The 27,979-nt window shown below is 37.9% G+C and overlaps 2 protein-coding genes across 3 annotated transcripts in view; one reads left to right on the forward strand and one right to left on the reverse strand.

Annotated features, from left to right (window-relative positions):
- The window catches only part of NUDCD1 (NudC domain containing 1), a 76,193-nt gene extending 60,332 nt beyond the window's left edge, over positions 1-15,861 (reverse strand). Inside the window, exons 1-2 of the mRNA XM_047842285.1 lie at positions 15,610-15,861; positions 2,353-2,507 (exon numbers count right to left, since the gene is read on the reverse strand). Coding sequence (XP_047698241.1) covers positions 2,353-2,507; positions 15,610-15,727 — 273 coding nt within the window. The 5' untranslated portion in view covers positions 15,728-15,861. The remainder of the gene's footprint in view (positions 1-2,352; positions 2,508-15,609) is intronic.
- A 154-nt stretch (positions 15,862-16,015) lies between these two features.
- On the forward strand, positions 16,016-26,715 carry ENY2 (ENY2 transcription and export complex 2 subunit). Of its 2 annotated transcripts, none has more exons than XM_047842287.1 (5): positions 16,016-16,120; positions 17,567-17,643; positions 21,463-21,533; positions 22,869-22,943; positions 25,669-26,715. In XM_047842287.1, the coding sequence occupies exons 2-5, from the start codon at positions 17,576-17,578 to the stop codon at positions 25,743-25,745; spliced, it is 291 nt and encodes a 96-aa protein (XP_047698243.1). In that variant the 5' UTR covers positions 16,016-16,120; positions 17,567-17,575; the 3' UTR covers positions 25,746-26,715. The 2 variants fall into 2 exon arrangements, with proteins under 2 accessions (XP_047698243.1, XP_047698242.1); XM_047842286.1 differs by having other exon boundaries at positions 16,040-16,192.
- The last annotated feature ends 1,264 nt before the right edge of the window (positions 26,716-27,979 follow it).

Below are 27,979 nucleotides of genomic sequence, written 5' to 3' on the forward strand. Positions count from 1 at the left end.
TCTGCAAAGCAAAGGAAATGATCAACAAAATGAAAAGTCAACCTAGGGAATGAGAGAAAATATTTGCAAATCATAGGGTATCAAAATATATAAAGAACTTATACAATAGCAACCCACCCTCCCCCCCCCCCCAAAAAAAAAACCCACAAAAAATCTGATTAAAAAATGGGAGTGGTGCCTGGGTGGCTCAGTCGGTTAAGTGTCCAACTCTGGATTTCAGCTCAGGTCATGATCTCACAGTTCGTGAGTTTGAACCCCGCATCAGGCTCTGCGTTGACAGCACAGAGTCTGCTTTGGATTCTCTCTCTGCCCCTCCCCTGCTCTGCTCTCTCTCAAAATAAATAAATAAACATGTTTAAAAAATGGGCAGAGCATCTGAGCATTTTTCCAAAGAAGACCTAGAGACAGCCAACAACTATATGAAAACTTGCTCAATATCACTCATCATCAGAGAAATGCAGATCAAAACCACAATGAGATTATCACTGCATACCTACCAGAATGGTTATTATCAAAAAGACAAGAAGTAACAAGTGTTGGAAAAGATGTGGAGAAAAGGAAATTCTCATGTACTGTTGGTGCGAATGTAAACTGGTGCAGCCACTATGGAAAACAGTATGAAGGTTTCTCAAAAAGTAAAAACAGAACTACCTTATGACCCAGTGATTCCACTTCTGGATATTTATCCCAAGAAAATAAAAACACTAACTTGAAAAGATATATGTATCCTTATGTTCACTGCAGCATTATTTACAATAGTCAAAAAACAAAAAACAAAAAACCTAAGTGTCCATCAATAGATGAATGGATAAAGGAAATGTGTCATTATATAAAAAGTGGAATATTTTATTTAGCCATAAAAAGGAATGAAACTTGCCCTTGGTGACAATATGGATGGTCCTTAAAGGCTTCTTGCTAAGTGACATAAGTCAGAAAAGACAAATAACCTATTAATCTTACATGTGGAATAAAAAAAAATTCAATCCATGATTCTGTAGATGCAATGTAGAGGTGTGCTAGAAAGAGCAGAGAGCAGTTAGGAAGCTATTATCATTCTACTGACCGTTTAAAGCAAATACATTAACAATCTATTGTGGAATTTACAACATATGAAGTAAAATATAGGACAAAAATAGCTTGAAGGGTAAAAGGGAAATAGAAGGAATTACTACCGTAAAGTTTTAGTGTTAGAGGCAGACTATTACCATTTAAGGATGAATACTACAATCTCTACATTAACCATTAAAAAAAAAATAATAGTACAAACAGGTTTAGATAAAAAGCCAAGAGAAAATTAAATGGAATTTTAAGAAAATTTGACTAACTCTAAAACAGGTAGGAACAAAGGGATAAAGAACAAAGAACAGATGGGACAAACTGAAAAGACAGGAAAATGGTAACATAAACCCAACCATATCAGTAATTACATTAAATATAAATGTCCTAAGCCCTTCATTTAAAGGACGGATTGTCATGCTAGATACAAAACAAGACCCAACTATATGTTGTTTATAAGAGACACACTTTAAAAATAACAACACTGTCATGTCAGGATGGTTGAGTGGTCTAAGGCATCAGACTAAAAACAACAACACTGATAAAGTGAAAGAAAAAAGACAGAAAAAGATGAATATTACTAATAAAAAAAGCTATCACACTATATTAATATTGGAAGATTTCAAGACAAACAAAAATCATTCCCAGAGTCTAGAGATAAAAAGGGCATTTCATAATGCTAAAAGGACAAATCCATAGCAGACAAAATGTTTGTGCCTCAATTAGCATGATTAAAAATACATAAAGCAAGAATTAAAAGGAAAAATAAACAAATTCACTGTCATAGTCAGAGTTAATACTTCACATTAGAAAAAGCAGACATGAACAGTTACATTAACACTGATCTATAAAATCCATTAGAATTGTTGCTCATTGGTGGGTGTGGAGGGGAACAATAAGTGATAAGAACAAAGGGAAAAATTAAAATTGAATTAAACAGAACAGAGCCTTATATAGATTAACGATAGGATTCCATAGATTAAAGATATGTGTACCTCGATTCTCTGGATATCAGATTTTTTTTTTTTTTTACATTTGTTTATTTTTGAGAGACAGAGAGAGACAGTGCTAGCAAGGGAGGGGCAAGGGAGGGGCGAGAGAGAGAGAGAGACAGAGAGAGAGAGAGAGAGAGAGAGAGACAGAATCAGAAGCAGGCTCCAGGCTCTGAGCTGACCTGAGCCAAAGTCGGATGCTTAACCAACTGAGCCACCCAGGTGCCCTTGGACATCAGACTAAAAATGAAAATTAAGAATCAGATTTATTGGAAAATCCTCTTATTACAGGTATTTTTCTTACCAGCATCACTGTTAAATTCATAACTCTTCCAAGGTTATCAATGTAGTAGACACTGTCTTGATACCATGAATCACTGTGTAGGTAATTATACATTCCAAAAGCATGCATGTGTTCCAGTGTATATTGATCATCTCGAAGTTTTACTTCTGCCACAGCTGAAATACAAGAAAAATAAACATAAATACAGGTTTCACTTTTGATTATTTCTTTCTGCAGAATGCTCACAAGGTGAAGAAATCACAGAATGCTAATCACAAAGGCTTTAAGAACAAATTCACTATATTATTTATTCTAGAACAATTTTTAGACACCCACTAGGCACTGTGTGTAGAGGATAAACAGTGAATCAAACTGGCATGATCCCTGACAGTGGCCATAAGAGATAGGGTTTTTCATGCCATAACATCTTTTCTTTTAGGCACCTCTTCCTTATAATTATGAATAAAAAGAATGGGGAAATTCTAAAATTGGAGGATTTCCTGTCTCTGGGGCAAATATTAAGTCCATTTTATGTAGAGTTTTTATAGTTTTTAAAATGCTTTCACCTCTATATCTCATTAATTTTTTTTTACCACACATTAAGAAATAGAGAATGTTTTCATTATTTTTTTTCATAATTATGGAAATAAATGTAAGAACAAATGGTGATTTCTCCAATGTTTTATCAAATTTTTCCCAAGAGTACAGAACAAAATATTCTACCTGGACTAGAAACGAGGCTTCCTGAAGAACAGTGTTTTGCACTGGGCATTAAGCGATTTCTATAACTTTATTTTACTTTTCTCCACCTTTATTGTGATATAATTGGCATATTACACTGTGTAAGTTTAAAGTGTATAACATAATATACTTTATATATGAACATATTGTGAAATGATTAGCATAGTAAGTTTACTTAACACATCATCCGTCACCTAGTTATTTTTTTCTTGTGATGAGAACTTTTAAGATCCACTCTCTTTACTATTTCCATAATTTTATTCGGCTAAATGTAATCTCACTCTTCCTTCCTTTACATGCAGATAGGAACCCTTACCACTCAGGGCTGCCCATGACATAGAATTAGTTTCTGCTCTGACAGAAAATATAAAAGTAAACTATGCTGGGCCAATACCTTACCTTAATATAAAACTCAACTTACTGTATTCTAATTTCAAGTGTTTTCTTTTTTTTCCATAACGTTCATCTGTTCCTACTTCTATTACCTGCTTTGAGGCCTGGCCAACTTATATTTATTCTCTGATTCATTCAGCAATAATTCAATAGGCACCAATGACACAATGATGAGCAAAGAGCACAGAATCTATCTCTTCAGCACTCATGATTCAGTAAGGAAATGGACATTAGTCAAATAATTCATAAATAAATATATAATGAAACTGCAATAAATGTTTGGAAGAAAAAGTTACTGGGTACCATAACACTGGGCACTGATCTGTGGAGGAGGGGAATTAACGAAAGCTTTCAGAAATATGACCCACGTTAGAAAGGATATAAGGTAAAGTTAACTCATGAAGAAATATATCTATACACACACACACACACACACCCCTACTTACCATAGGCAGAAGGAAAAGCAGGCAAAAGCAGGAGGAAAAATTTGTGTTCAAAGAAACAAAAGATGGGTAACTACAAAGCACCATGGAGAACTGTACAAGAAAAGGCTACAGATAAACAGCTAGGGAACTAGGAAGGAATTGGATCATGAAAGACCTTGTCTTTATCGGTAAACTTAATGTAATTCATTTAAGAGTTTTTAAGCAGAAGAGTAAAGTTCAGATTCAAATTTATAAAAGATTACTTATAAGTACAATATGTAACACAGACGAAAGCAAAGCAAGGTAAAATCCACTGTGAATATTAATAAAGGGAAATCTCACTAGAAGTACAGAGAGAAGGGAAGCCAGAAGGGGGAACCCCACCACTCAACATCAGTTACAGGAAGAACTGGCAATTGCAGTCCACAACAGAAGAATATTCAATAGAAGAATCTTCAATTACAGGCCCCAACAGGGAAAAGATATACACTGCATCTCCTACAAGAAGCGGGACTACTCCTGTAACATAGCTAATGAGAAATCAACATTACCCTGTAGTTTTGCTGTTCTCCAATGACTTTCTTTCATTCAAAACAATCCTTCCCAACTTCCTCCTCCTTCTCCATAAAATAATATTCTTCTCCTTTGTTTGCTGGACTTGCCGATGGTTTTGCCAAAGTTTGCATGTCCCAAATTACAATTATCTAATAATCCCAAATAACCCATTCTGCTGATAAAATAACTCGGGTTTTTTTCTTTAATTTTTTTTAAAGTTTATTTATTTTTGAGACAGAGACAGAGCATGAGTGGGGGAAGGGAAGAGAGAGAGAGGGAGACACAGAATCTGAAGCAGGTTCCAGGCTCTGAGCTGCCAGCTTAGAGCTCAACACGGGCTCGAACTTAAAAACTGAGAGTTCATGACCTGAGAGGAAGTCGGATACTTAACTGACCAAACCACCAGGTGCCCCAGGTGTTTTATTTTCAAGGTTTATGCCATAAAATCATTATAAACTTAGTTATGGATTTGATGAAGGTTGAGGAAATTGCTACTATATGATTCAAGGAAGTATTTATTTTATAAGGAACAGTTAGAAGTACATATTCCACTGATTAGGAGGGAAACAATCACCAATTCTTGGTTTTCTAGCACCACTGTGTGGATGAAACTCAATACTGCAAGAAATGTACATGGTAAAATAATGGCCCAAAACAGTAATACTAGACAATGACACGACAAATACATTTACTTCATATTTGTGCCAAAGCCCCCAGGCAATCCCAAACAAGAGGCTTCTTAGCCCTCTGCCTTATTACAACCTCTCATCTGTGAACATAAGGATCTGGAAAACTATTATTAGATGACTATGATATAGTCTAAGTCTTTTGTTGTTGCATTCTGACAAGATAATTTATGTAAGTTATTTGGACACAGAAATGAGGATTGGGTATATTACATACTTAATAGTTTGTAAAAGCTGTTAGTGTATAGAAAAAAGCTGCATCTCTGGCCTCAAAAGAGAAAGGTGAAGTTATCAGTGCATTTTTCATGTCAGCCACCTTGAGTTTATAAAAGGAGAGGCAGAGTAATTGAAAGGCAAAAGCAGTGGAAAGCCTCCCAAGAAAGGAGGGGGAAAGCAAGGAGTATTAAATCTCTGCTGGGTTCGTGGAAATAGTGGAAGAAGGGGAACCTCTTTAACAGAAGGCTAAGAGGCCAGAGTAGTAAAAATTTTATTATTTATTATTATCTTGCATTAGAAATAAAAGAGCTTTGCTAAAAATTCCTTCTCTTTCAGTCTTTTAAAAAGAACTTAGGGCCTGACAAGAAGAAAATTTCCCTTAATCTTTACCTACATTCCTTTTTTTTTTTTTATGATTTTATTTTTGAGACACACAGTGAGAGCGGGGGAGGGGCAGAGAGAGAGGGACAGAGTCTGAAGCAGGCTCCAGGCTCTGAGCTGTCAGCACAGAGCCCAACGTGGGGCTTGAACTCACAGACTGCGAGATCATGACCCAAGCCGAAGTCAGGCACCCAATCGACTGAGCCACCCAGGGGCCCCATCTTTACCTAAATTTCTTACAAAACCTGTATGAAACCTCAAAAACCTGTATTTCTCATTCATAAATTATGTATTGAATGTCTACTCTGTGTACTGTGCTTGGCAGTGGATATAACACTAGTAAGTATAAAACAGACATGATCCTTGTAATGGTGTTAACAATGGTTACAATTACTGCTTCTTGTCCTTTCAAAATACACTACTACATTGAACCACATGAAATTGCCAATATTCAACTCTTTTGACCCAATTAAATATGATTCATTCTAATACTGATAGAAGCAAAGTATAGTACTTTTAAAAAAGCAGGGGTAAAGGCAAAGAACATTAAATGTTAACTTACGGAGGTCACTTCTTAGATTATTTATCTTTTAATCACACCCAATGAATTAAGTCTTCTGGCCAAGTTACTTACTGAGTTTGCTATTTGTGTATAAAAAAAGATAAAAATGCAAAAAAAAAAAAAAAAAAAAAAGAGTAGAGTAGCCCCCCCCAGCCCACTCCCCTTATCTGCAAGGCATACGTCCTATGATCCCCAGTGGATGCTTAAAATCAGATACTGATCCCTATATATATTGTTTTTTCCTATACATACATACGAATAATAAAGTTTAATTTGTAAATTAGGCCTAGTCAGAAATTAACAATAACTAATAATAAAATAAAGCAATTGTAACAGTATACTATCATAAAAGCTACATGAATGTGGTCTCTCTCTCAAAATATCTTATTGTACTGTACTCACCCTTCTTCTTGTGATGACTTGAGATGATAACATGCCTGTATGATCAGATGAAGTGATGTGAATGACACAGGCACTGTGATATAGTGTTAGGCTACTGCTGATCTTCTGACAGTATGTCAGAAGGAGGATTGTCTCTGCTTCTACACTGCAGTTGACATGGGTAACTGAAACTGTAGAGAGCAAAACTAAAACTGTAACTACTGTGCAAGTCTGTATTATGAATTCTGAAGCAAGATTTATGAAACACAGCAGAAATAGAATTCAGAGCATTGTTCCCACTAACCTATTTTATACAATGTTTCTGCAAAAATTAACACAGTCATCTACCACTCTTCCCCATATTTTCCACCCTAAGAGCAGATATCAATTTTACAGTAAACTCTACATAAATCCAACGGTGACATAGCTCTTTTCTTCCTTTAGTCCAACTATAGCCTAAATCTTCACCGGCTTCTATCCTCCCTCCCCTGAAGAAATAGCCCATAGATCATTAGAAAAGGCATGAGCTTTGGAGTCTGATTTGCCAGTGTCAAGTAGCTTTATTAAGTTACTAGCCTTTCCACCCCATCTCCTCATCTGTAATGAAAATCAATAACACTTGTCCTATGAAATTAGTAACAAGCTTAACTTTAAACATGTAAATGGTGGGGCGCCTGGGTGGCTCAGTCGGTTAAGCGTCCGACTTCGGCTCAGGTCATGATCTCACGGTCCGTGGGTTTGAGCCCCGCGTCGGGCTCTATGCTGACAGCCCAGAGCCTGGAGCCTGTTTCAGATTCTGTGTCTCCCTCTCTCTGCCCCTCCCCTGTTCATGCTCTGTCTCTCTCTGTCTCAAAAATAAATAAACGTTAAAAAAAAAAGTTTCAAACATGTAAATGGTATTCTAAACAAGTACCATACTTGTTATATGGTACACATGAAGAAAGAGAAGTGTGATTTTCCTGTTTCTCTTCTTCTGTCCAAGGTTAATTCTCACATGGTTGCTTATTATTCCATTCTCTTCTACCTCTTCTAGAATTAGAAGTTTTGGGCACTCACACAAGGCTCGGAACTGTGACTGTTACCAACAGGTAGAATGGAGAAAACACCTAATTCACGGGATAATGGGTAGAACACACAGAAAAGTACTGTCTCAGTAGTGGGGAATAATTAGCCCTTCACTGAGCATTGCTCCAGACCAGTGTAACAAATCATTAAAAAGACTAAATGAAATTAATGTTTCCAGTAACTCAACTGTAACCCAGAATCAAGTTCAAGAAGATTTAGAAGAATATAAATCTATCCTCCAGCCAACAAGGTAAAATTCACAATTTCTAGTGTCCAAATGTTACTCGGCAAAGAGGAAAAAAAAAAAAAAAACACAATGAAGACAATTATCAACCAACAGAAGCTCAACATAACTGATACGTAAGTTATAATTAGCAGAATAGAACACTGAGTTATTATATTAAAGTACATTCCATTGTCCAAAACAACAAAGACAAAAAAGATGTAAAATGTACATTCCATACATTAAAAACAGACGTGAAAAATGTAAAAGGTGAAAACTACAACATCTATGATGAAAAATATACATGATGGGAATAACAACAAATCAGACACTGTAAAACAACAGTGAAGCTAAAGGCATGAAAATAGAAATTATCCAAAATAAAGTAGAGGGAAAAAAAAGAATGCAAAAAACACACAAAAATCAAGAGCACTGATAACCTGGGGTCAATTTCCAGCAATCTAAAAATGGGCAACTGGGGGTGCGTGGGTGGCTTTGTCGGTTAAACGTCTGACTCTCAATCTCAGCTCAGTCAGGATGTCACAGTTCATGGGATCAAGCCCTGTGTCAGGCTCTGTGCTGTTAGCCCAGAGCTTGCTTGAGATTCTCTCTCTCTCCCCTCTATGCCCCTTCCCTGTGTTCTCTCTCTCTCTCTCTCAAAAATAAATTTCAAAAAAATAAAAATAAAAGATACAAATGGGCAACTGGATTCCTTAAAATAAAGAAGAGGAAGAAAAAAAACTGGAAAAAAAATAATGGCTGGACATTTTATAAACTTGAAAACTATAAACCCACGGATCTAGACAGACCAACAAACTCAAAAGCACATGAAGAAAAAAAAACCACAGCAAGGTAATGTAATCAAACTGCTCAAAAGCAATGCAAAAGAAAAAAACACATGTCATATATAAAAGAATAAAGATGGAAAAACACCAGCTTTCTCATCAGAACCAATAAAAGCTAGAAGAGAGTGGGGCAACATCTTTAAAGTACATTTGACTTTTGAATGACACGGGTAAGGGGCACTGACCCTAGCACCTCGAAAATCCACATATAACTTTTTGACTCCCCATAAACTTAACTACTAATAGCCTTCTGTTGACCAGAAATCTTACCAATAGCACAGTTAACACATATTCTGTATATGCAGTATATACTGTGGTCTTAAAATAAGCTAGAAAAAACAAAATACTATTAAGAAAATCATAAGGAAAACACAGTTACAGTCCTCCACTATATTTAGTGAAAAAAATCCACATATAAATGGACCTGCATATTTCAAACCTACATTATTCAAGGGTCAAATGTACTGAAAGAAGAAAAGGTATAAACCTAGAATCCTACACATGGCAAAATGTCTTTTGAAAATACAAATTCAATAGCATAAAGGCCAGGAGGAAAGAAACAGAAGTATACTATTTTAGGGTCTTATATTATGAGCAAAGTGTAACATCATTTGAATATACCATGCAGTAAATTAAAGATGTATTATATTGGGGCACCTGGATGGCTTAGTCAGTTAAGCATCTGACTCTTGGTTTCCACTCAGGTGCTGATCTCATGACTCATGAGTTTGAGCCCCACATTGGGCTCTGCACTGGCAGCACAGAGCCTGCTTAAGACTCTCTGTCTCTCTTTCTCTTTGCTCCTCCCTGACTTGCACTCTATCTCTCAAAAATAAGTAAACATTAAAAAAAATCTTTAAAGATGTATGCTATTAACTCTAAAGCAACTAGTAAAATACAAAGAGCGATAGCTAGTAAACCAAGAAATGTGATAACAATGAATTCTTAAGAAAATACTCAACCCAGGGGCACCTGGGTGGCTCAGTTAAGTGTCTGACTTGGGCTCAGCTCATGATCTCACAGCTGGTGAGTTCAAGCCCTGCGTCCAGCTCTGTGCTGACAGCTCAGAACCTGGAGCCTGCTTCTGATTCTGTGTGTGTGTCTCTCTCTCTCTCTGCACCTCCCCTGCTTGTGTTCTGTCTCTCTCTCAAAAAGAAATAAACATTTTAAAAATTTTAGAAAAAAAAAAAAAAAAAAGAAAATACTCAATCCAAAAGAAGAAAAATGGAAATGGACAAAATTAAAAAAAAAAAAAAAGGAAAATTCCATTTTCCCAGAGTAGATAATACAAACAGAATACCACTAGCAAGATGAAAGATCAAACTAAAAAAAATCAATAATCACATCAAATATAAACAGCATAACGAAAAGGTAGAGATTGTCAGGTTGAATAAAGAAACAAGACTCAACTATTTCTGCCAGTAAGAAATACATGTTAGATACTAAAACACAAAAGGTTAAAAGTTAAAAGGTGGAAACAAATACACACATTATGGTAATATTTAGCAAAAGAGCTGGAGTGAGGACATAATAATCAATAGCGTTTATGCAACATAACAGAGCTTCAAAATATATTAAGTAAAAATGAACAGAACTGCAAGAAAAAAGAAAAATCTACAATCGTAGTCAGAGATTTCAATATCCTTCTCTTACGCAGGCACGAGGTAAAAGTAATTATGCTGAGTAAAAGAAACAAGACAAAAAATACATACTGTGTAATTCCATGTATATAAAACTCTAGAAAATGCACACTAATTTATAGTAACAGAGAACTAGCAGCAGTTGCTTAGGGACTGAAGGGGTATGTGGAGGAACAGAGTGCTAGTAACAGAAGGGCACAGGAAGTGCCCATTTTAAGTAGAGGAAGATCTGTATAAAATAGATGCCTAGAGGGGTGTCTGGGTGGTCAGTCGGTTAAGCATCCGACTCTTGGTTTCAGCTCAGGTCATGATCTCACCGTTTCATGAGTTCAAGCCCCAAGTTGGGCTCTGTGCTGGCATCGCAGAGCTTGCTTGGGATTCTCTCTCTCCCTCCCCCCACTCATGCTCTCTCTCAAATAAGCAAATAAACTTTATAAAACTTTTTGCTTGTTCTTTAGCATAGAAAAACAAACTGGAACGCCTGGGTGGTTCAGTCACTTAAGTGCCCGACTCTTGATCTCAGCTCAGGCCATGATCTCATGGGTTCATCTCATCAAGCCTGTGTTTGGCTCTGTGCTGACAGCATGGAGCCTGCTTGCAATTCTCTGTCTCTCTCTCTCTCTCTTTCTCTCTCTCTCTCTGCCCCTGCCCTGCTCATGCTCTCTCTCTCTTTCAAAATAAATAAAATTTGGGGAGAAAAAGAAAAACACAAACTGACAGTTGTACTGTTTATATAGCAAAGGGAACTTTAGAACAATTTGCTAGTATTATTTAAAATGAGAATAAAAATGAGCCAGTACTAAAACTCCTCAAGATGAGAGCACATCTTCAACCTCACATTCTAAATGCAAAGCTTCACACACTGTCCACTAATGTTTTTGCTGAAATAATGTAAACTCCTTGGGTAGTATAAAAGAAATCAAGTTGCCAAGAGGAGCTCCTCAATCATACCTCACCATCTCCAGAAATGACAATTTTTAAACAAACTAATCTCAGGGCACCTGGGTGGCTCAGTTGGTTAAGCATCTGACCCATCATTTTGGCTCAGGTTCGACTCTCAAGGTTTCATGGGTTTGAGCCCCACGCAGGCTCTGTGCTGACAGTGCAGAGCCTGCTTGGGATTCTCTGCCCCCCTCTCTCTCTCTCTCTCTCTCTCTCTCATTCTCTCTCTCTCTCTCTCTCTCTCTCTCTCTCTCTCTGTGCCCCTCCCCCACTCACACTATCTCTGTCCCTCTCAAAATAAATAAACTTAAAAAAATAAATAAATAAAAATAAAAGAATTAACCTCTTCATCATCATTCTCAGGTAGTAATTCTTTTTTATTTTTAAATATTTATTCATTTTTTTTTTTTTTGAGAGAGAGACAGATACAGAGCATAAGTGGAGCAGGAGCAGAGAAACAGGGAGACACAGAATCTGAAGCAGGCTCCAGGCTCTGAGCTGTCAGCACAGAGCCCGATGTGGGGCTCAAATCCACAAACCATGAGATCATGATCTGAGCAGAAGTTGGATGTTTAACACACTGAGCCATGCAGGTACCCCATCAGGTAGTAATTCTTAAAGCAAGCCCCTCACATAAACTATGGCAAAAGCCTCCAAACTGGTCTCCCTGCCTCTATTCCTCCAATCTCCCAAATTCAGCTGCCATAGATCCTCTTTTTTTTTTTTTTTAAACATTTTATTTTATTTTTTGAGAAACAGAGAGAGACACAGCACAAGCAGGAAAGGAGCAGACAGAGAGGGAGACACAGAATCAGAAGCAGGCTCCAGGCTCTGAGCTGTCAGCAGAGCCCGACACAAGGCTCGAACCCACGAACCACGCAATCCTGACCTGAGCCAAAGTCAGATGCTTAACTGACTGAGCAACCCAGGAGCCCCCAGCCTCCACAGATGCTAAGAGTAAACCACTCAATCTCTAAATCTATCTGCTTTCTATTCTTAAAACCCTAAATGGCAGCTCATCACCACCTCCAATTGTGCATCCCACAGATTCCAATACCAAAAATGGTGAAAAAAGGAAAAAACAATGACAACTTAGGAACTCGTTAATAAAGTTAATGTATTCAATTTAGAGGACTATTGTGAGAGTTTGCTTCCTGTTTTTTTGATGTTCAAATATCCTTTTACTTATGAAAGCATGGGTGAGGACATCACCGTGTTTAAGAAACATCTCCACTTAGGGTGTATTATGCTAAGCTAAACAAGTCAGTCAGAGGAAGACAAATACCATACCATTTCACTCATATGTGGAATTTAAGAAACAAAACAGATAACATGGGAAGAGGGGGGAAAAGAGGGGGGCAAAGCATAAGAGATTTTTAACTATAGAGAACAAACTAAGGGTTGATTGGGGTGGGGGGGGTGGATGGGAGGGATGGGCTAGATGGATGATGGGTATTTTTTTTAATTTTTTTTTTATTTTTTTTTTAAATTTATTTTTCAACGTTTATTTATTTTTGGGACAGAGAGAGACAGAGCATGAACAGGGGAGGGGCAGAGAGAGAGGGAGACACAGAATCGGAAACAGGCTCCAGGCTCCGAGCCATCAGCCCAGAGCCTGACGCGGGGCTCGAACTCCCGGACCGCGAGATCGTGACCTGGCTGAAGTCGGACGCTTAACCGACTGCGCCACCCAGGCGCCCCATGGATGGATGATGGGTATTGAGGAGGGCACTTGTGATGAACACTGGGTGACACGTAAGTGATGAATCACTAAATTCTACTCCTGAAACCAATATTACACTAGAATTTAAATAAACACTTGAAACAAACAAAAGAAACATCTCCACTTAGCAAATTAAAAAGTTGGCAAACCTTTGACAGCTGAACTTTATTTTTATCTATTTTTTTTTAATCTTCAGTCATTTCAGAGAGAGAGAGAGAGAGACAGAGTGTGAGCAGGGGAGGAGCAGAAAGAGAGGGAGACACAGAATCCGAAGCAGGCTCCAGGCCCTGAGCTGTCAGCACAGAGCCCGACGTGGGGCCCAAACTCAGGTACCGTGAGATCATGACCTGAGCTGAAGTTGGACGCTCAACCGACTGAGCCACCCAGACGCCCCCTGAACTTTATTTTTAATTGTAAAAGCCCATGAAAAGAAATACTGACTTAGACACACCAGAGGTGCAAAGTCCACAAAACAAACAGTGCCCTCATCTATCTTTCTAACTCATCTCTCATTCCCCAGATTTTTTCCTCCAGCAATACAGGACTGCAGCAGTGTCCTACACAAAACCCAATTACTCTTTCCCTTTTTTACTCACGCTTTCTCAGGAATGGAGTGACCTCAATAACAACTTCTTTTCCTCACTCATTCAATTTATTGAGTACCTATAATCTTAAGCGTGAGGGCTACAGTAGTGAAGAAAAGAGAAACATTATCTTCATGGAGTCACAGTCTAGTGGAGGAAAAAGGTATCAAATAAATATAGAATTAAAAACTATGATAATACTGCTTTACAGAGAATGGAATGAAGGAGAATGAAATGGCAGGAAAGCTAGTCAATAAGCTACTATAGTTAAGGTAAAAAATAACTGATTTGGACAAGGGTGGAGGCAAGAAGTCAAATCTTGTGCTGACTGTACTTGCTGACAGACTGAACAAGGGGATAAAAGAAATACTTCATGACTCCAATATAAGCAATTATGTAGACTTGCACTAATAGTTCCAATTTTTTATGCTTCTCTGTCTTTGCTATGAGTTTGCTATACTGACTTTAAGGCTTGATGATATGACTTGCTTTGACCAATGGGACAAGAGCAAACTTTTTCCTGGCAGCAGCTTATAAAAGTGCCTGTGCACTGCTGGTTTTCTCTTGGAGTAAAAAGCCTGCTAAAGAATGAGACCACATGGAGAAAACCTAACTAAGTAGAAGCCATCTGAAATAATCCTACACCAATCTATAGCCAGAGAACCCCCAAACATATGAGGAAGTCCAGCCAAGAGCAGAGCGACAAAGCAGATGCATAGCTGAACAAAAATGCAGGAATAAGCCCAAGCCACGACTAGAAGAACCACCTACCTAACTTACAGACCTGTGAGCAACAATAACTGCTTACTCTTTTGAGCACTGAGTTTTGGGTGGCCTTTTCATGCATAAATTAAACATGATGGTACCATTTACTGACACAGGGTGGGAGAAGGAAAGGAAGGGAATGAAAAGAAAAACCAAGCTCATTTTATCTTACCTGAGTCAACTCTTACCTATTCTTAAAAACTCAACTTAGATATCAACTTCTCCAGGAAGCTTTCCCAGATCTCCAGGCTGGTTTGGAAAGATACTTAAGTACTAACATTGTGTTCTGTACATAACCAGATCACTGCCTTATCAGACTGCTCTAAATTTATCTGTTTATATTTTTCTTCCCAAGTACCCAACTGCACTTTTATGTTACAGACTGTACCTCATTTATCTTGATAATATCAGCAGGTAACATAAAACAAGGTCTTGATAGAGGTTTCTGAATTTTATAAATCAATTAATAAACACTTATCTGATAAATTTATTAAGTCTAGATCAGTATTTCTCAAACTGTGATGCACTCAACACGCATCAGAATCAGTAGAGGTGTGTTAAAAATGCAAATCTCTGGGCCCTTTATCTTTAACGAAAATACCATTCATTACGTTCTAAGAACAAGGATGAATATTTTGGTCAGCCTCAAATACACACAAATAGAAGTGTAGGTACTAAATCAACGTTTCCTCAAAATTTCCTAGAGATATTCTCTAAGATAGTGTCCTTAGACTGACAGCACCTATGCAACTGAAAATCCTCTGAATTGCAATGGAGTTTCTAAGATATGAATCTCCGCCATCTGGGAGGTCCTCCAAGGTGTGGCTTCTCAACGCACACGGTTACCGAGGATGCTAGAGAGCGAAAGCGGGGCCCAGGCCAGGGACGGACAAGCGCCCAGAGGCCAGGCAGCAGTTGCGAGACGGACCCTGGAACTCGGGCCGAGCCAGGCGAAGGAGACTCCTACTGGGTTCCGGGATGGGCTTCCCTCTCCAGAGGCGGCCATCCCCGGTCCACGCTAGCCCGACGGGATACACGGAAGGCCCCGGTCGCCTTGCTTGCCCAAGACAGAAAGGAAGAAAATGAGGAAAGGGTCCGGCTGCCAGCAGCCAAAAGTGGGGAGAGTGCCGGGGGTCGCCGCCGCTTCCCACCTGCGTCAAGCTCCAGCTGGTAACAGGGCAGCGGCTCGAGGGAGAGCTTGTAACCCTCGAAGCGGGGATCCAACAGAGGTCTCTTCACGCGCAGAGAGCAATTAGCAGCCACCTCCATAGCCTTCCTAGGTCGCAGCGTGAAAATTAATAAAGCTCTTGTTGAAAGGTCCGCGCTTCGCTCGTAGCACCGAGGCTCGCAGGCGGCGTGGTTCCCATCCCAGAAGACACTGCGGTGTGGGGCGCCGTCTGGGAAATGTAGTGTCCATGCGAAAGTTGACAATGTTGCATGCCGGGCTATGTAGTCTTTCGGAGACTTAACGCCCGCACGACTGCAGGGTATGGACTTTCTTACCCAGAGGGCCGAGCTACCAGGAGGCGGCCCGCGCTGGTTAAATTCTCACATTTATAGGCAGGGTGGCGAGACCCCGCCCCGGAAATGCGTGTTTTAGCTTTCTGTGTGCTTAGGTGCCCGAGCTACTGAGGGTCTAAGTCCGGGCAGCCGAAGAGTGTGGTAGGTAACGGTCGTCAGCGCAAGGGTCATTTCGTCGCTGGGAAGGGACGGCCCTCGCCCGCGGTGATGGTGGTGAGCTATGCCCGTGGTCCTCAGGGCCGGGACCCGGGCCCAGCCCAGGCTCCTTTCGATGTGCTGTCTTTCGTTAGCTTCCCCGACCCGCGCTCGCGGGCCTGTAGGGCTCTCCGACAGGGCGTGCAACCGGAGTTGGCCTGAAGCCAGTCCACGCTTTGTTTTCTGGCTCCTCCCCTCCCGCCTCTCCCGCTGTCTCCGCCCTATTCTATTTTCCCTAAGAATGTCTGAACTGGGAGGGATTCCCCTAGCGCCCTTGTTTTACCAGTGAGAAAACTGAGGCCTTTAAGAATTGACTTGTCCAAGGTCACTATCCGTATTTTAGGGGCCAAGGCGAGATCAAGTTCAATACTCTAGGAATGGTACCGACTAGACCTTAGAGTTATTTTGAAAATGTTAGCCTCCAACGACATAAGCAAACATTACTAAGTCCTTTCTCAACCCCTCCTTTTTCCTGTTCCACTCAAAAAAAATTTTTTTCCCAACTCAAAACTCATTGCCAGCCTGAGTTTGCACATAGGCGAAGATGGGAGACAACAAAAGTGGTCCCGAGTTAGTGACAGATTAAGTGCAGTAATGTTACTGTATTCCAAGTTTTTACATTCTAACCTTCTTCTACCTTTTTTTTTTTTTAACTGAAAATTGAGAATTTTCTGTGTTGGGAATTAGTTCGAGATTTGTTTTCAGCTTTGATGAAGAGCATACACAAACACATACTTGGAGCTAGTTTGAGAGTTGTACTTCTCGGTGCATCCTAGTGAAAAGTAAAGCACTTAGAACCTAATCTGGAAATTTTATTTTTCACCAACAGTACTTGATCTTTTATTGGTATTTAGGTTACATGGCTTCCCAGAAATTTTGAATGCAGTTAAAATGCAGAAATTATTAGCAGTCAGTTATGATGTGCTGTTAAAGTGTTTGGGGGCTTCTCAGGTCAGAGTACCTGAGTTCAAATCCTGCCTTCACCACTTTCTATCTTTGTGCCTCAGTTTTCTCAATTGTAAAATACAAATTATGTTAATAATTCAAACATAAAAAAATAAGTTTTGGGAATTAAATGAGGTTAAAAAAAAGCCCCAATGTGTTAACCCAGTACTGGGCACATAAGTGTTTCATAAATGTGACAATAATTATTATTATCTAAGGACTCATTAATAAAGGGTATATGGGGAAAGAAAATTGTGAGTTAATCAGTATGACTTATTGGGATGCAGTAAACGATATTAAGAGTAATGACATTGTTAACACAATGTTGAAATTTATCACTCCTTCAGTTGATAGAATGTTAAATGTTAAATGGGATGCTTACCTAGAGGATTTAGAAGAAAATGCTTTGTGGGTGTTCTGTATCTGAAAATACATGTTGATGTTCAGGTTAGCAAGATGAACAAAGATGCGCAGATGAGAGCAGCGATTAACCAAAAGTTGATAGAAACTGGAGAAAGAGAACGGTAAGCAATGGATTGTGTTAATAAATTACATTTAACACCTTTAAGTTACAGTTATTTTAATGTAAGAATCTAATATCAAGGAGCAAACTGATGTCAATGGAAGGAATTACAGAAAATTGAGATTATCAAAAGTTTCAATTCCTAACATCCATAAAAAATAGGTCTGTTCAGTATTGCATGACTTAAACGAAAATGAGTTCTCTAAAAAGATGAACAAGAAATGACTGTCAAAGAATGTATCATCTAACAGAGAAGAAAATATACCCAGATTACTACAGTTTTTAATAGGGAGATAATATGATAGAACCAGTTTCAGTTACCAAACTATTAATCTCGGAGCAGCTGTGCTGTTCTTACTCTCTGAGACATTCTTCTTCCCTGATCTTTAATTCTAGCTCATCTTTCAGGTCTTAATTTAAATATCATCTCTTACAGGAATCCCTTAAGTCCAAGATGCCTTGTTCTATCCTAGCATTTAATCACATTGTATTATAACCACCTGCTTTGCTTATTTGTGTTCTCCAGTATACTCTCAGTTCCTTGACAGTAGAACTACCATTGTATCCCCAGCATTATGCCTAGCACATAACTGACCAGGTAAATATTTGAAGAATGAACAGGTGTAGAAGTACTAAGCAGAGGCTCAGGAATCAAGAAAGGCTTCCAGAAGTAGGGTGAAAAATTGCATAAGAGAAATACACTTAAGGAAGAGGAGAGATCTTTCAACTGTACTTGGGGGTTAAAGTAATCAGTTAGAGTAGTATAAGAGGTATTTCAGTTCTGGAAGAAAGATTAGCAGTTCTTCCAGCCAGTAAAGCAGAGAAGACATTCAAGGAACATGGAACAGAATGTGCAAAGTCACAGAGATTTGTTACAACATAATAACGTTCTGAGGAACTGTAAAATTAAAACTGGCAGGTAAAGTATGAAAGTGATATTGCTGGAACAGTAGACAGGAGGAGTAGATTTGGTATAAGTCAGAATTCTTTCATTTGTAAATGGTAGAAACTGAACTCAAAAACTTGCTTAATCAGTGGAAATATATAAGCTCATCTAACTAAAAAGTCAAGAGCTTGAAATTACTTCAGGCTCCACTGGGTCCAAGCACTCAAAAACTGTTACCAAGAATATGTTTTTCTTTTTCTTTCTCAGCTCTCTTTTCCTCTGTGTTGGCTTTATTCTTAAGCAGACTACCCACAAGGTGGCAGAGATCAGCAGTTCAGGATTCACATCCCTCTGGCTCAGACTACCTTTCTCCTAGTAGTTCCAGCAAAGTACCTGGCTTGATTACCATCTTACTTAGGTACATAGGCCAGTTATGATCAGCCTTGCCTGGGTCTCATTTCCATTGCTGGAACCCTGCACAGATTTATTACACTGAGAGTGGTGTCAAAGAAAGGGCAGGAAAATGGGTGATGGGTTTGCAAAAACATCTGACTTTATCCTTGGGTGGGGGGGGGGAAGTTAAAAGATTCTAAGAAAGGGGATGACTACATCACATTTGCTCTTTAGGAATACCATTCTGGCAATGTGAGGATAGCCTTAAAGGGCTAGAGATACATTATAGAAGAATGTGTTAGCAGGTTATATCAGGTTAAAAATGAAAAACAGCAAAAATGGAAACAAGAACTTAAAAATTTTTAAAGTAAAATCAGCAGTCCTCAATATGAGAAATGAGGAAGAAGACATCCAGAATGGTGCCTTGGGGAACTGAGACGATAGTATTGGCAGTAATGTGTAAAGGGGATTATTTATTATTGTTTATTTGTCTCTTCATTCGTGCAGCTTAAAGTTACTGAGTTTCTAGCATATGCTATGTCCTGTTAAGGTGCTGGTGATACAGTAGTGAACAAAATAAAGTCTGTCCTTTCATGGAGCTTACATTCTAATGGGAGGAGACAGACACTACATCTGTTTTATGTAGATGGTGGTAAGTTCTAGAGGAAAAATAAAGCAGAGAATAATGGGTTGTGTATTTGAGACAAAAAAATAAAGAAGGCTTCACTGGTAAGAAATCAGAAGGATATGAGTGAATGGGGAGGACTTTCAAGAGCCAAGGATCTAAGACAGGAGCTTGCCTGGTTTTTTGAGGAGCACATAGAATTTCATCAGCCTGAGTAAATTGAGTGAGAGGAAGAAGAGAGACCTGGGGAGGGGGAAGATCATGGAGGGTTATTTAGGCTAGTTAGGTTAGTAAGCCTAACAAAAACTTGGAATTTTAGTCTAAGTAAATTGGGAAGCACCGGGCCATTTTGAGCAGAAGAAGGAGAGCGAAGTATATGAGCAAAGGAGTAGGGGGACAAGTTTAGGGGCATTGGTAGTGGTCCAGTCCAAGAGAAGAAGATGGCTTGGACTAGGGGAGTAATGGCAAAGATGGTAAAGAAAACATTTTGATTGTAGGTGTATATTTAAAACTGGAACCAGTAGGAATTGCTCCTGTGGGTTATACGTATAGCGTTAACAGAGTTGAGTGAAAGATGCTCCTAGGTTTTCTAGCCTGAGGAAACTTCAGGTTAAGCGTCCAACTTCAGCTCAGGTCCAACTTCAGCTCAGGTTAAGCCTGAGGAACTTCTGTTAAGCGTCCAACTTCAGCTCAGGTCATGATCTCACGGCTTGGCTCGGCAGTGTGAGCCCTGCTTTGGGCTCTGTGTTGACAGCTCAAGCCTGGAGCCTGCTTCTGAGTGTGTGTCTCTGCCCCTCCACCGCTCAAGTGTGCATGCTCTCGCTCTCTCTCAAGTATAAATAAACAAAAAAAAAAAAAAAAAAAAAAAAAAGAAGACCTAATTAAATACCAAGATGGAACTGTCACATAGGGGATGTCTAGGAATATTGAAAGAGAAATGGTTTGGTTTGGGACATGACGTGTTGAAGCTGAGACATGATTTAGGTTAAAGATTGAAGACTTGTAAGAGTGGGTATGGCAAAAGGATAGGAAATATTTTTTTATACCCATGATGCAGTTAGTTGTAATACACACCATTATTTTTTTTAACCTGTAGGGAAAAAGAAAATTCTGCGAATTAAATTATTACAGGCATAGGGCGCCTGGGTGGCTCAGTCGGTTAAGCGTCCGACTTCGGCTCAGGTCATGATCTCGCGGTCCCTGAGTTCAAGCCCTGCGTCGGGCTCTGTGCTGACAGCTCAGAGCCTGGAGCCTGTTTCGGATTCTGTGTCTCCCTTTCTCTCTGACCCTCCCCCGTTCATGCTCTGTCTCTCTCTGTCTCAAAAATAAATAAACATTAAAAAAAATTTTTTTAATTATGACAGGCATACCAATTACTGAATTATTGGAATGTGGGGGAGAAACAGGCTTAGAATCAATGAAATACCATACTTAGTATATAATTTGGAAGCTTGTTGGAAAAAAATGAGGGGAAAGTTTTTGAGGTTAGAAATATGGGGAAGCAAGAGAGCTAAAGGAGAAGAGTTTGTAGTCAAAGAATAGATTTTGAAGATTTTGAGGTGCACCTGCTTCGAGTTCAACTAAAACTATCTAGAAATTGTACAAGACTCACAGTATTCCTGTTGGTGGAGGGGAATAGAAAGTGTATGAGAAGGCCAGAGAGTAGAGTTTCTTGAGAAGTACTTCTCCCTCATCCACTTCATTTAACTTTATAATGATGAAAATGAGGTCCAGAGTCTAAATTATTTGCATAAGATCAAAAAATTAGTAATAGAACCAAGATTAGGCCACAATTAAAGTTTTTGTGTTTAGAAGGCAGGGAATTTTTAATTGAACGTTTGAACTTTTGCTTCAAACATCCTATCTAAAATATTGTGCATTGTTGTAGTTTAATATCAAAATTTCTTTTTCAACAGCCTCAAAGAGTTGCTGAGAGCTAAATTAATTGAATGTGGCTGGAAGGACCAGTTGAAGGCACACTGTAAAGGTAATCAGTTTCATTTACAAGATAAACTAATTCCATTGTTCTTGTTGGTTTGGAGTTCACTAGAAAAATCATAGGCAGTATTTTAAGATCTGTTGAGTGCCGAGCATAATTTGAAACATACGGAAAATTGAATCTTGTAGTAATGATTTCCTCCTTTTGTCTCCTTTTGGTAGATGTAATTCCTGAATCTTTAGAAATTTTCTTTGTATTTTTTGTAACCAAGTGAGGCAAGATTTTCTCTCTCATCAGAGTATGGAATCCAGCCTTTTTCAGTGTCCCTACTCAAAGTGAAACATTAATTATTCCTATGTTTTAACTTTATAACAAATTGAACACTATCATTGGCAGACTTTATAGGAATTACATCTCTGGCTTTAACAATATTATTTTTTGAAGAATTTACCTACAAAAATCCTAGATAATTACACTAATTTTTTAAAATGTGGGGTGGAAGCTTGTTAAGTTACTGGGTGTTGATGAGGATACCACTAGATAAATTATACATGTCAAGAGATGAGCCTCCTTTTCTGGCTCAGCTTTGGTATAATGCAATTCTGGATATTTTCAATGAACTCCCATTATATTGCAATTGTTTCTACAATTAATGATAATAGAAACTATTTATATCATTAATCCTAAGAAAGCAATATGGTGAGTTAGTAAAGGCATAGACTTTGAGGTCATACAGACCTTCACTGGAAGAGAATACAGCTGGACTTCAGCTCATGTTTGGATGAGTATTTAATCTTTAAGCCTCAGTAGGCTCACTTGTGAAGTGGAAAAATGCCTGGCCCATTAGATTGTTGTGAATATTAAATGCTGCAAAACACCCAGCACATAGCGTTCCAATAATGTTAACTCCTTTCCCTCTTCTTCTTTTGGCCTAGCCTAGAGAAGAGAAATGAACAAAAGAGTTGTTCTATAGTTTAATTTAGAGATATGAAATTACAAGTTAGACTCAAATAATAGCTTTTACCTCCCTCCATACATTCAGGAACTGCTATTATAGTGAAATAAGATCTGTACAGTTCTAAGTTTCCAGCTTTTTACACATTTTAGATTTGACTTTATAGTTCGAATTCATTCTGTTATATTTGTTAAGTTACAAGTGATTTAGCTGAGAGATGAATAGGTTTTTAAGATTTTGATCTGGTGAATACTTAATGTGTTTAAGGTTGAACTAAATCTTCAATAGAAAAGAAAAAAGAAGTGTCCTCTTTTTTTTTAAAGACCAGTCTGCACTCTAAAAACATGATCTTAACCCTTCCTCTATGAAAATCTTTCTTACAGATAATGATTTTAAATGATATGATTTGTTTTTTGCTTTTGCATAAGAGGTAATTAAAGAAAAAGGACTAGAACACGTTACTGTTGATGACTTGGTGGCTGAAATCACACCAAAAGGCAGAGGTAAGGAATACAAATTTTGTGGACGGAAACGTGTGAAGACATGATTTTTTTCTCTCTTGCTGGTTCAGTTTTTCTTTCTTTTTACAGGGAAAAATACCCTTTCTAAAATTATTTGGGTACTTGAACTTTCCTCAATGGGAAAGATAATTGCTACCTCTCTCTCTAGCATAGTCTTGAGTAATAAATATGATGAGAAGTATAAAATGTTTTTGCACTCTAAAACAGTATAGAAACATAAGTTCATAATGGTTGTTAAGACAGATAGTTTTTAAAATATGGGATTTTGTAGGGTCAAGTAGTACCTGAAGCTAGGATTCATAAGTTTTATTAGATATGGCCTGATTTCAGTAATCCAAAGTTTTACTCTAGCCCCACAGTCAATGCTCTGCTGTTGTTTTTCTTTTTAAAAATACGTAAAGTTCTGGGGCACCTGGGTGACTCAGTGAGTTGAGCATCCAACTCTTAATTTCAGCTCAGGTCATGATCTCATGGTTGTGGGCTCCGTGCTGAGCATGGAGCCTGCTTTGGATTCTCTCTCTCTCCCTCTCTCTGCCCTCCCTCACTTAACGCTGTCTCTCTCAAAAAAATAAATAAATAAATAAATAAACATTTAAAAAAGAAAAGTTCTGTCTTCTTAACTGTCTAATTAAGAATTGGGGAGCTTCAAAACTTCATATTCAGGGTAACCTGTATTTAAAATTCACACTACAAACATCTTTATTTCCTTTCAGAAGGCAAAGGAAGGAGAGGAAATATATTAACATTGGTGATATGTAATAAATACTGAGTTAGGAGTTACATTGTTACCTCAGATGCAGCTATGTCATTTTCATTTATTTTGAGAAAGGGATTTTTCTGGTCATTTTAAGTGTAAGCAGATAAATTAGATGATTCATTATCTGTTTTCTCACATAGAAATAGTGAAAAGAATTTAAGTGTGAAAAGTAAATGAGTTTGAAAATTATTGCTAGAGAATACTAATTCTCTGAACTATCTGCTGGGAAAGAGCTACAGAATCCCATCGTCCTTTCCAGCCATCTGTAGGCCTGTTCACAGCTAAAAAAACATGACTTTTTCATCAAGCATGTCTCAGGGAAAAGAAAAACAAAACAAGAAACAGTATGTATTGTTCTCCCCACGAATTTACACTTTAAAATCATTTTCTCCAATTTCTTTTTCTATTTTCTGTCTGTAATTTATGTTTAATCTATTAACATTTAGGAGCTGGTTATACAGGATGGAAATTTCCTTTGCTTCTCTTTCAACACTTGTATCCTGGACATTTCAATCCCGTATAACTCCGCTGCTGGAAAATGAACAAATACAGAACAGAGAAGTCAAAATAAATCCTTTCTTTTATGTTCTTAGTCTTCTTTTATAACAGAAATATTTATTTTCTTTTTTTAAGATACAGTAGAATTGACTTTTTCTTAGTGTGCAGTGCTATGAATTTTATACACATGTGTAGATTCACGTAACTACCACCCCCTATCCCTCAAGCTATCCTTTTATGGTCACACCTTATCCCTAACTCCAAGGCAACTAGACTGATCTAGTCTCCATCACCATAATTTTTATTAAAGTATGTTTAATGTACCTACTGATCCCATTTCTAGTGATCTTAATTATGTAGCCTTTATTTCTCAGAGGCTTAAATTAAACAATTTGTCAAGGGGAATAGGTGTCTTATTTAACTTGCATACTTATTTATGGAATTCACTATACAAATGTTGAACTGTACCTGAAGTTTTTAGTTTCCTTTAGATACAAGCAAGTAGCATTAGGAGTTCTGGTTCATTCCCGATTGTCCTTATTTATTAGTAGCCACAAAAGGAAAAATGATAGTGTAGATTCGTGTATTGACATTTAATAGTAATGAAAATTTCAAAGAGCAGGGCTTTTTTGTTTTTCATTTTTAGTTTGATACTCTGAATAGATAATAGTCACATGGTTCAACATTGAAAAAGTAAAAATACCATAAATGTAACCCCTGTCACAGTTTGTGCATCTTTGCTGAGTCAGAGAGTATGTGCACTTACTTCTACAGTATTGCCAAATTAGCTGCCCAAAAATGCGGTACCAATTTATATTCCCCACCGGCTAATACAAGAGCACCAGTTTTCCCTCAATCTTGCCAGCACAGGATACTACCGACCTTTGGTTTTTAGCCAATATGATTGGTAAAACATGGTATCTGAATGTGGTTTTAATTTACATTTCAACTATGAGGCTAAACCCCTTCTGTGTTCAAGAACTGTGTTCCTCCTTTTCTTTATCTCTTTTGCTTGTTTTTCTTTTAGTCTGATCTTTTTCTTATCAATTTGGAGAAATTATATAGTAGAGAGGTCAGCCCAATTCTGTAAGTGTTTTCCCACTTTTGTCTTTTGCCTTTGTTTATGGTGATTTTGACCAACTTCTTGAATTGTCACTGTTGCATTTAAACCAAATTTATTAACCTGCTGTACCTCTGTATTTAAAAAAAGCCTTTTCCACTCCTAGTTTAAAGAATTTTCTTATGTTTTCTCATCGGTGTGCAGTGTAGTTAGGTATTGGACACTTCACTCAAATAATGAATTGCAAATATACTTTTTCAGTTATCTTTATTTCTTTATTGAAGCATGTGGGTTATTCATGAAATTATTAATTCAGAATAAGATATCAAATATCAAATTGACATATATTAATTGGAATCTTCTTACTCTTATATTTTATTTTTATATTTCAGCCCTGGTACCTGACAGTGTAAAGAAGGAGCTCCTACAAAGAATAAGAACATTCCTTGCTCAGCATGCCAGCCTTTAAGATTGAATTAGATTGTGTCGTTTTGTGGTTTTATTTCTGAAAGTAAAACTTGCCATAAATTAGGAATCAATTTCCCAAAATAAAATCCTTTTTTGTATGATGGTATACAGTTTTCAGTAATGATGTATACATTGTATTGATTTTTTTCCCTAAATGTGTTATTTTAATAAATATCTCATGAATGAGTTTGAAGTTTCCTTGGATTTGCGAATAAAAGGGACTTTATTAATAATTTGCCAGATTTGTTGAAAAAGTCAGCAATTAATACAGTTTAAATGTTAAGTATGTGCATATATCTGTGCTAACAACTGAAGAGAAGTAAGCAGGCTCTTCTATTGTCTGGATGTGGTGTATTCCTCTTTTGAATCTCTATGATATTTTATAATACATGTCCCATCTTGTACTACAGATGTCTAATTTCTGATTTGTTATAAATGCTGAGGGTTGGGACTGGGTCTTAATCATCTTTATGTGCCTTCCTTATGCCTCAAAGAATTTACCATCCTATTGGAAGAGAGAACATTTGCAAACTGGCTTCATACCACGCTCCTCTCACATACTCTACTCATCTGAACTTTGAGAGCAGAAGCTCTAAATTGCATCCCCACATACTAAGGTCAAGAAAGAACTTACTGGGAAATAATCTCCACCTGTAGCTTTACTCTGACATCAAGATTGCCAAATCCAATGGACTCTTACCAATTCTTATGTGACCTCTGCTGGAATGAGAATGTTGACCATCCTGCCACTTGGAACTTTCTTCCCACTCCTCACATTGTGTTTTCCTACACTGGAAGTTCCTTCTGTTTCTTGTGGATACCTTTTGCTGTGTGGGACTTTAAATAATGGTGTGTTTTAGTGCTCCCTCCTGGGCCCTCTGGTTGACTAATGATATACTTTTCCTGGGCAAATCCCAGGACACTTGGGTTGGACTGTGGCTTCAAACATAAACTTGGTGATAAATGGTAAATTGTATCTCCAAACCAGACTTCAACCCAGCCTCCAGACCCGAATACCCAACTGCTGTGGATCAGCTTTCTTGGATGTTCCATAAACACCTTAACCTGACTACATCTAAGACAGTGACTTCTTTTCCTCCAATAACTGCCCTTACTGTGTTCCTTATCTCTGTGAGTGGTACCTCCCAGATCTACAGATTAAAATACTAATTCAGAAGGTAAGAGGTATGGCACAAGATTTCTCTATTTCAGACAGGTTCTCAGTCAAGGTTTATGCTGCTGAGGGAGGACACTGTAGCAAGGTTGTAAATTGTCCACTTCCTGCCCTCTTGACTGCCTTAGGTCAGACTGATAATTGCAGTAGGCTCCTATTTTAGTTGTCCATGCCTCCTCCAATGACTCTTCCACAGGATTACCTAAGTGATCTTATTAAAAGTCAAGCCTCATCATTTTTTTCTGCTTGAAATTTCTCAGTGGCTCTTAGTTTACAGAGTAAAATTCAAGCTTGACCATAGCACGTAGGTCTGACATTTACTTATTTCTAGTTGCTCTAAAGAGTCCCCAAAAGAATAAAATTACTTCATCCCTCAATAATTTTGAAAATCCATCAACTTAGCCCTTTTACTTTCATTCCTACCTGACCTTCAAAATTCAGCTTGAGTTGTTGCTAAAACATTCTAACGTTCCTTTGCTTTCGATTCCCCACCCCTTTTTTTCTATAAGAAGCACCTGTGCATAATTTCTCTTCACCACAGTGGTTCCTGAACTTTACATATAACTCCTGGAGGAAAGGAAACATTTTTTGACTTTGAGTGATACTTATTTGTGGATAGATGGACAAGGAAATGAGCATTTATAGGAGCACAAAATAATACAATTGGGTATAGTTGAGAAAAGACTTCATGTTAATTTTTGGTTCACTGTCCCAGAGATATAATTTTAACTTTCCAATGAACTTATATTTTAGGTGTAGTCTGAACCAGCTGGACCTAATTATGTAAAGTGACCTTTCTCTCTCTCCCTCACACACAATCAAAACCTACGCAAGAGAGTTTTTGTTTCATCTCTTACAAAGCAATGATCTAAAGTAATGATAGTTATGTTCATTTTTCTGTTGACAGTTATCAAAAAGGAAACATGGTACATCAAAAGTGTTAAAAACAATTCTTATTTCATAGTACTATGTATGAAAACAAACCAAAAATTGCTCATGAAGATATTTAGTAGCTCAAAAGGAAAATGAAAACAAATACTTCGAAATGGAACAAAAAGCTG

The sequence above is a fragment of the Prionailurus viverrinus genome, chromosome F2 (genome assembly GCF_022837055.1).
Source record: "Prionailurus viverrinus isolate Anna chromosome F2, UM_Priviv_1.0, whole genome shotgun sequence".
In the NCBI taxonomy this organism is placed as follows: domain Eukaryota; kingdom Metazoa; phylum Chordata; class Mammalia; order Carnivora; family Felidae; genus Prionailurus; species Prionailurus viverrinus.